The sequence below is a fragment of the Cyclospora cayetanensis genome, unplaced genomic scaffold (genome assembly GCF_002999335.1).
Source record: "Cyclospora cayetanensis isolate NF1_C8 unplaced genomic scaffold, CcayRef3 CcayRef3_contig_272, whole genome shotgun sequence".
Classification (NCBI taxonomy): Eukaryota; Apicomplexa; class Conoidasida; order Eucoccidiorida; family Eimeriidae; genus Cyclospora; species Cyclospora cayetanensis.
In genome coordinates this window covers 26,918-36,041 of record NW_020312228.1, presented here as the reverse complement: position 1 = coordinate 36,041, position 9,124 = coordinate 26,918, and the positions used below count along the sequence as shown (strand labels likewise).

At 52.9% G+C, this 9,124-nt stretch overlaps 1 protein-coding gene and 2 non-coding genes across 3 annotated transcripts; 2 read left to right on the top strand and 1 right to left on the bottom strand.

Moving 5' to 3' along the window:
• Positions 1-213: 213 nt before the first annotated feature.
• LOC34622225 lies at positions 214-6,019 on the bottom strand. The gene is made up of 13 exons (XM_026338542.1): positions 5,560-6,019; positions 5,297-5,427; positions 4,903-5,081; positions 4,544-4,616; positions 4,184-4,330; positions 3,923-3,988; positions 3,620-3,705; positions 3,098-3,275; positions 2,567-2,691; positions 2,095-2,173; positions 961-1,020; positions 617-719; positions 214-434 (listed from the first exon to the last, which is right to left on the bottom strand). The coding sequence occupies exons 1-13, from the start codon at positions 6,017-6,019 to the stop codon at positions 214-216; spliced, it is 1,908 nt and encodes a 635-aa protein (XP_026194327.1).
• Positions 6,020-7,019: 1,000 nt separating this feature from the next.
• Positions 7,020-7,091, top strand: Trnac-gca. The gene has a single exon. It is a non-coding gene; the product is annotated as a tRNA-Cys (tRNA).
• Positions 7,092-8,226: 1,135 nt separating this feature from the next.
• Trnac-gca lies at positions 8,227-8,298 on the top strand. Its single transcript has one exon. It is a non-coding gene; the product is annotated as a tRNA-Cys (tRNA).
• Positions 8,299-9,124: the final 826 nt, after the last annotated feature.

Below are 9,124 nucleotides of genomic sequence, written 5' to 3'. Positions count from 1 at the left end.
TGAAGACCACAGAAGAGAGAACAGAGAGTGCAATCTAGCCTCTCCTGCACAGTCGCTGCTCCCAGAGTCTTCCTACGGCCGGACCCCTCCCTACTATCCCTATCTCCTCCCCGCTGAACTCCCGGTGTCCTCCTCGGGCTTCGCTCCAAGCCCGTCGGCAGCAATCGCATTCTGTATATCATCATCTCTTGGAAGACACGGCACACACACTGCTCAGCTCTGCCCAAGAGGAAGCGGAATGCCAGAGTACAGAGCAAAAGAAACAGGACAGACCTTGTCTTCGTTTTTCAGAGCAAGCTCCGCCCTGTCGCACATGGCAGTGTAGCGAGGCCCTCCAAGATACTGCAACAAGGACTCAAAGCCCCTCATTTCTTCTGTCACATAACGCAGTAACTCTTGGCGCTGCTGAGGGTTCTCCAAAATGACGCGGACCCCTGAACGAAAAGCTCAAAATCTTACAACTTAGTGCGTTGGATGCTCTCGCAAGCTACTACCGCTTGCATGCACGCAGACATCCGCAGCAGCCCTCAAACGCTCTGCGTTCAAGAGACAACGAAGCAGACCTTGGTTACCAGCCATATAAGGGAAGGTGAAGGCCAGGCAAAAAACGTCGCACCAGTGCAGCTAGCCGCGAGGATTACCGGGTCCGCGAGTTCTTCCTTCATGGCCGGAAGCAACAAATCCACGAGGTGGTAGTTGTTGCAGCAAGTACTCATAGCCTGAGACGTAGCATGCCAAGGCCAGCACATGCGCCGGGGTCAGCTGTACGAGCTCCCCTCTCTCCCACGTACTGGTGCCTTTAAAGCTAAAACTAAGAGCACCACAACGAAAAAACAGCAGGCCCTCCTAAGACTTGCTCAGCCAATGTCACGGGCTCCGTGCCCCCTAGAATACCATCCTGCTACTGAAACAACACGCAAGCACAGGATGCATGCTCCGACCCCACGCAGGCCCACGCACCTCCTCGCAGCTGCGAATCATGCCGCTCAATACGCCGATGATGGCCCCTGCGACTTTAGCCTTGTGCAACAAAGCGAGAAGCACCGATGCACAGAGGCATATGTGTTAATATGTGCATGCAGGGAGAGCTTCTGCAGGAGAGCCCTCCTGCAGAACCTCTCACTGGCTGGGGCCATCGGCAAGGCGCGGTGACATATACTTAGCACCGGAAATGTAAGTCCTCTGGACCTTTGATGAAGGAAACGCAGGGGAAAACAGGGAGGGCAAGGGTCACATACCTGAACAATCGGCAGGCGGCTGGTGGCCTCGCGCTCGCCGATAAGATCGCGGAGCTTAGGAATTAAGATGCGAGTGTGAATATTCGCATTCGTTAGATGGAGAGCCACCTTCTTGTTAAACCATGCACAGCGACTGTAGAGAGCGGCCAATGTTACAGACACACACAAACACACAAACAGACACACACGCAGACACACACACACACACACACACACACACACATACACACACAATGAGCAGGTCTGAAGGAGACTCGGGCGGTGCCGCCGCGAGCAAGAGATTGGCGATAGGTTCACATCAAAGATGACTACACGAGACAAAAATCGGGGCCTACCCCATAATAGTGCACAGGTGGCAGAACAAGATGAGGCCCTCGTTGTCTGTGGGAATTCCGTCTTCCACCACACGATGGCACAAAAGCTGCACGTGCACGCACACACCCCAGAGCACCTGCTGCGAGAGTTACAGATCTGTCGCTAGGAACGACCCCTACCTACCTAGGAAAGTACGCGAAGACACACCCTGCACTAGCAAAAACTACATCACAGGCTCCACTTCGTGACGCAGCGCCAACCGCCTGTGAAGAGGCGAGCACGAAATTCTGAAGAGGGAGAGGTCGTGCAGGCACACAAAAGGGGTTCTTAATTCACGCATTCTCAGCAGGAGGGCTTAGACGCCCTAAGACGGTTACTCGAGATAGCCACACGGGTGAAGCCGCTTCAGTGTTCAAGCACTCAGTAAAGGACACAACCGAGCCAAGTGCTTCGACAAATGCTCCTTTCCCTGGCGCACAGCCCCGCCCTGGACCCCTTTGTTGCGACTACAGCTCATGAAAGAAATGCTGTAAACTCGCACCTGAGGTATGCCCTGGCCAGCCGCCTCCGAGCAGTTTTCTTCGGCCAGGCAAACCATCGAGAGTACCTTGCATAGGGACCTGCATGGAGCATGCGAAAGTGTACAGCTGGGTTCAAAAGTATACCTATACGTGATTTCCCGCAGCCAACGCGCCATTCCCCGAACCCCACAAGCTAGCTAGAAAGCCTTCAACATCACTTCTCCGGAAGGAGTTCTCAGAAAGAGACCACACAACGCCGTCTCCCTGTGCGGACACGAGTCGCAGGTGAACCCCTTGTTGCGTCCCTGCAACACCCGTCAGTAATGATCCGGGCCTTTACAGATGCAGTTGGGCAAATACGGAGTTGTGCATGCACAGTCGGGTTCTACAGGCAAGCCCCCAGAGGCCTCTATGCAGCTGTGATTCTGAGTGCGCACTGTGAAGACAGAGCATTGCGCTAAAATCACTCCCCCCATAAAGCAGCTAACGTACGCTGTCGGACCGCATAGCGTCAAAAGGTCTGCAAGAAGCGGGACACAGCTGCTGAGAGCGAGCGCCATGGCGAGGCACTCGGTTCCTGTCACTAGACCAGTCAAGACGTCCATCAACATGCGTTCCTAAGGCCAGCGCAAAAGGCACATGGGCATGCGACACGGATTCGATTATATAGATACGGGGTTCGATTCTCGCAGCTGGTCATGAAATGCATCCCCTAGCAGCTTAAATCGGGATCTACAAGAACCCGTAAAGTTGCTCTGTTGTTGCTGCACCGTTAGCTCAGCAGATTGGGCCAAGATAAAGACCAATACTTCAGTAAGCAATGATCGGTTTTTGTAATACCCCCAAATTTTGCAGGTCAGCAATATTCCTTGTCTGTTGCCGTCCGCGCCACCTAGCGTGGCCAGCCCTCTTTCCCCCGACATGCTTATCAAGACAAACAGGGACGCAGCCAGCTACCGCTATACAACCCTTGGAACTGGCTAGCTGCAGTGGCTAGGCGCAACTAGCTGGTCACATGCCTACCTGCCCAGAGAACTCCAGAAGCGAAGGTACGACAACCTCAGCAATCACTTCTGCCGCTTGCCCCCCGCAATCCCCTTCTGTTTGCGAGGTGAATTCTTGCCGCGCCAACCGCGCAAGCGCCACTGAGACTTCGTGCGCAAGAGAGCCCTCGGTGACGATGCAGAGACTCGCAATGCCGCTGCACGCGGACAAGGGGCGGCAGCACAAGAAAACAGCACATGAAGCGCACACGCAACAGCAGCACGGACAGGAAGGGAGAAAACACGGCAAAGCTGGCACCCACACGACGCCTCTGATAAATGATTGCAGCAGGTAATGCATCCAAGATATCATACAGAAAGCTGCCACGGAAAAGGCAAAGAAGAGACACGGCATTCGAAGCATCCTGTGGAAAAGACTCTTTTAAGCAGAGAATGAGCACACTGGCCACTCCACACCCCACTGCAGCTCCGGAAATATAAACCCCGCCAAGCACGACCCTAACTCCCACATACGACTAAGAAAAAATGAGTGCGGCCTTACCGCAGGATGAGGGGCCGTGCTTCCTCGCTGTGCTCCACTGCAAGCTGCGCACGCTGCACCATCTCCCTAGAGGCGTTTTTCCGGGCCTTCCAAACAGGCAAAAGAGCAAACAATTAGGGGCATAGAGAGACACATAAAACAAGGATCCTGGTAGACCCCCTATCTCTAGAGAGATCCGTGAAAGCACACCACCAACGCTGCAAACAAGCGCGGCTCCACACCAAGTGTTCGATGTTGCTTCTCCATGCCCCCTACCCCCCGCCCCTCCTTCCGCTAACAAGTCCAGGCCGCATGGCACCCTACCTTCTCTGAGGTAGAATAATACTTCCAAAAAACCGTAACGCGGGCCTCCTCCTCCATGCCACGGACCTAACACGCGCGCGACACCCATACTGCCCCACCTTGCGAATCTTACTACCGAAGACGTCACACAGGTGCCACCTATCTCGCCTCTGAGAGGAGAGATAGGTGGCACCTCTGCGACGTCTTCGCCACGGCCCTCCCAGCTGCAGGAGAAGCACCACCCTTTGCCCGCAACACGTTCCCCACCGTAGACAAAGAAACAGCTGTGGCACGGCATACCCTCGTGCAAATATCGTAGAATGTTGCCCCGACCTCAGCAGCTGCACCCGTAGGTACAGTGAGCACCTTCTCGAGAAGCCCTGTTAGGCGGCCAATAGTCGCATCTCCGTCCTCTCCAGCCAACCGTGCCTACCCGTAGAGACACTCTCCGCATCACTACACACCACCATCAAAGTCCACTGGAGCCAGCAAGCCCACAGGCACCTCTGAAGAGCCCCACTACCACTGCCCTACAAACCTCAGGAGTGCAGAGGCCAGGCGCTGCAGAGCAAAGGACTTGAACTAAAGGCTCGCGTTGAACAGTACAGCGGGAGCAATCCGAGAAACCCGTCATTCGCAGACCTTTATTGCGTATTTTGCGAACTGAGGCCTGCTCGCCGCTGCCTCTTGACGCTCCATATAGGTTGCGTCAAAGCTGAAAAAACCGCAGAGGCCACCGGGCACCCTCATCAAGGTGCACACCATTGTCTGCAAATAGAGCTCTTTCAGGAGCACTGCGCTCCAAGCACGTGGAAACAGCCCATGTGCAAAAAGCTCCTAGCCGCCCGTATATGCCCAAGAGCAAAAGAACCCTTTTTGAGAGCTAAAAGGCCCACTGTGCGTCAAACCGCATTGGCAAAACACCACTTGAGAGGACCCCTAGGGTGGACAGAAGGTTTTGCAAGGCTCCAAAAGCCGCAGGGGCCCTACGAAAAGCTCACTCGCCAAGCCTCGCGAGCACAGCATCCCCCGCAGCTTGGAGATCTGCATGCGTGCGAAGATTTATGATGTCCCCGTCGAGCTCCGCGATGTGCTGCCCCGCGGAGATTGCGTTTAAGATAAAGACGGCCGCATACTCTGGAAACCAGGAGGTGCAATCATTTCGCCGAAAGTCCACTTTCTGAGGCGCAGATACAAAGCCACAGAAAGACAGACAGACAAGCCGGAAGGCAGCGAAGGTCACAAGCAGATAAACCCCTCAGGTATCGGAGAAAACGCCCTCCCATGCGCCTAAAAAGTGCGGTGCCTCGGCTCCCTGCAATTTGCAAGCACCGCCACGGGAGCACCATATAGGCTTATACGTAGGCGGCCTTGTATCTCGATATCCACGCTTACTGTGAGCTTGGTGAGGTTTTTAAGATGGTCCAGCTCGCGGATGAAATTCGATGGGAGAGTGCTTATTTGGTTGTTCGACAGGTCCAGAGCCCGCAAGTTCCCAAGCATCACGAAGCTCTGTAAATTTGAATCTGTTTCGCCAAAGGAACAGGCTCACAGCAGCAGCTCAATCGCGTGAAGGCTTGCGTAGCGCCCACAGGCGCAGTGTGCCCACGAAGGAGAGCGCAAGCTAAGCGTTGCATGGTCTGGTTGCCGCAGCATACCCCTAATCTGATTTTGTGACAGGATGAGCTCCTCTACATTCCGAATGCCTTCGAACCAGGGGAGGCGTGTGAGCTGGTTAGATGAGAGATCGAGGGAGATGAGGGTGGGCAGCACAAGGTCGGCCTTGGCGATCAGGTTGTGTGAGGCCTTGAGGGTCTTCAGCCTTTTGAATCCGTTTGCCACAGACACGACAGAATCAATGTCTGTCAGCGCGTTGTTGGAGATGTCAAGTGTCAACAGATTGCTTAGATTTAGCCGAGGATTCAGCAAGCCGCCATCGCGGCTTATGAGAGTCTCCAAACAATAAATGGGGGAAGAAAAGTCTAAAGCCACGTGACGCCGCTCATCCCAACGGGGTCCTAGTGTGTCTTCTAATACTTCTGCCACAAGCGTTTGATGCTGGGCAGTGTCGCCCCCAGTGGCCTCCTGGCCCGAGCGAGCGTGCGCTGTCGACGCCATGGCCTTTTACCCCGATTGGCTCCCCTTCTTCGCCGCTGAAGCCTTCCTCCCCCCTCCCGGATGCCGCAGGCTATATTCCTAACGACTTAGCAATGCAAGGCAATCCTTACATTGGCCAAGGGGCATCCTCCTGCCTTTCCCACGGGGGCCAGCTCTCGCACATCACCCGCGAAGCAAAGGGCCCTGAGGCCAGGCGGTTCCTATTAAAACGAGCGAGCGCAAGAAAACGACCGACTGCGGCGGCTACGTCAGAAGAAAAAAGACTCCGCAAACCCGAGGGGCCAGCGTCAACAAGAACCCCCCAGTCACGAGTGCTTGCCAAGGAAAGGGCCTCCTTCCTTCTCTAATCAGCACCGCGCGGAGAGCACGGCCACGGTGTAGGCTTCAGCTGATATTGGAAGTGATAAAAAAACCCAGAGAAAGCGCGAGGCAGTGACAATGGGCGACCAAGCGCTCGTGCTAAGAAACAATCCACTTGACTCGGCACTCGATACCGGTCTACTGTGGGACGGGGCCTTGCACATTCAGAAACTCGAGGTTCTGATGACCTTCAGGCACTGGTGGATGCTTTGCTTGGAGCGAGCTAGCTAAATAAGAAGAGCGGCGACGTGCTTTGGCAGAGCTGTGTCAAAGCAGATACTGCGGACCAGAAGGTCAGCACAACGGACTGGCAATAAGCCACCAGCAGGCCCACTTCCCTCCAGACAGCAGACAGAGTCAAAACGCAAGAATAAAATTAGAATGGTATTTACAGGAACCCCAAACCACAGACTGTGTCGCTTACCACCGCCTCAATATAATTGACCTGGCCAAGGGGGGCCCTCGCCTCACCTCGTGAGCTAGAACACAGCGACACAAGTCCCTTTCTGCGGTATTCTATCAGTCAACATTCACAACTGCTTTTGGACTATGCAATCATGTTAGCCCAAACTCATTCTGCGGGCAAAAAATCTGGAGTATTACAGAATATTTACTATTCATCAGGCGCGCTGTTGCGTGCGGGTGTGTAGCTCAATGGTAGAGCGGCCGACTGCAGATCGGCAGGTTCATGGTTCAATTCCGTGCGCGCCCTTGGTCATCTGTTACTTTTTGCTCTCTGTTTGGTGGAGGCATGTGTTCTGCCTGGTGTTAACGTATTCATACCCATATTTCTTTCCCTAAAACGAAGCATTAGGGGGAGCCTTGTGGGCGATGCCGCGTGCGGGTGTGTAGTTCAACGGTGCAGCGGCCCGGTGGGGATCATTAGATTTAGGTTCAAGGTATTTCACCTCCACCGCGCTGTGAACTAAAGATTTTTCGAAGGTGTGGAGGTGATCGCGCGTTTGTTCCCAGATGTTTGTGGTGCATTGCAGTCAAACAGCGTATGCGGGTTTCTACTGCGTCGTACAAACCTTCGTATCAACTCCTCCTATGGTGGCTCGCAACGTTTTGCACCCTTTGAATAGATGCTTAGATTTGATTTAATCTATTCGGATCGACTGTCTTGGTACCCAGTACCCTGAATCCATCATTTTGGGAAAGTGCCTGGTGCTGCCTTCGTGTTGAGTGTCTCCAATATGCTAAATGCAATGTCTCGAGGCACAGCCTAAGAGAAGGCACACAGAAACTGACTGGGTATAGTGAAACGCAGCCTACATCCTTCTCGCACTCACTTGGCTTGATCGGCATATCGTGCACCTTGGGCAGCGAGTGACTAATTCAACTACATTCATCACTAGGCTGATTAAAATAAGCTGGAGGAGGTAAGAGTAACTGTAGAGGACTTCCAGAAGGATGGCGCTACTTTCAAAGTGGCCGCCCCATTAAAAGTGTTATCCATGGTTTACATTTGCTCTTGCCGCTGGCATTCGTAGCCTGTTACTGTCAATCCAACGTTCCAAACACAGATTCTGGACCTCTCAGAACTGTGCCACATGTCTACAGCCATGTTGTCCATATGCTCTACATTAATACTTTGATATCAAGCAATAGCACCTTTCTACAAATTTTGAAACGCAAGGGCCCGCTTTGTTGCTCGTGCAAACCCAGGAGCATTTCGCTCGTTAGCTAGGTCTAGAACAGTGAGTCTTTGCGAGTTTAGCTTGATCCTGAATAAAAGTCCAGCTCTTCATTGTAGATGGAATTCGCCCATAATTCATAAATAGGTTACACGATTTGGCCGTGTAACTAGCACATGGAAACTAAAGTTTATTTGCTTTTCCCTGCGTGGGTGTGTAGCTCAATGGTAGAGCGGCCGACTGCAGATCGGCAGGTTCATGGTTCAATTCCGTGCGCGCCCTTGCTTCCCCTCGGCAGTCTGTTGTCTCCTTATACAGTAACCCACGGTTAGCATTGCGGCATCCCCTCCTGCTCATTGTCTCCACACTTGTGCAAAAAAGGTGTCTCCTATGGATTCTTTTAACAGTACACAAAGCCAGAAGCAATACTCAGCGACGACAAAGCCCTCAAGCGATTATCAGCTGGATTTTATTTTTAGCAGTTCACTGCTTTATTCAATAGGGGATGTTTAGGAGAAGCCACCCTTCTTAGAGGCTGTCTTCGCATAGTGGGGTTCCACTCACCTGCCTAAGCCTCGTTTGTAAAACTCCTCCTAAGGTCGCCGAAGGCAGACACTTAAAGTCAAACTCACTACCAACCTTTTTAAAAATATCTGGATGATTGTCAAAATATATCCCGCATTCCCTTGCCCGTAACCCTTGCAGTTCCCTACAGGACGGGAGACGGGCAGCTAGCATGGGTGTAGCTGCACACTTAACGCAATCCGAGCATTCACTACTGCGTCTAGTAAACCCACAACCAACGTTGTGTCGTGTTCTGTCAAGCCGACAGTACCCTGCAATGAATAAGATAAACGGACACATAAAGCAAAGAAGCACTTCCCTGTTACTTCTTAGTTTAGCATCACTACTGTATTAGAGAGTGTTCTAGTGTGGCTTAGTCTCCTATTCCTTCCTCGCTACATTTCAAAAGCTACGTCCAAGTTTTCCATAATTGTATGCCTGGCCAAGCCGCATGCAGGACAGCGGAAGAGCTCCGTGGCTATGTCCACTCACCAAGCAGGCAGAGACGAGAAAGCAGCGCACGTGAGAGAAGCAATGTGTCTAT

Bases quoted from the DNA above. Each gene is read 5' to 3' on its own strand.
- LOC34622225 (XM_026338542.1), bottom strand. From the start codon at position 6,019: ATGGCGTCGACAGCGCACGCTCGCTCGGGCCAGGAGGCCACTGGGGGC. The intron at 3,706-3,922 runs GTAGGGTGCCAT...CCTGTTTGGAAG, and splicing joins ATTATTCTACCTCAGAGAAG to GCCCGGAAAAACGCCTCTAG. The intron at 2,692-3,097 runs GTAGGCATGTGA...CGCTGGCCTTAG, and splicing joins TTCTGGAGTTCTCTGGGCAG to GAACGCATGTTGATGGACGT.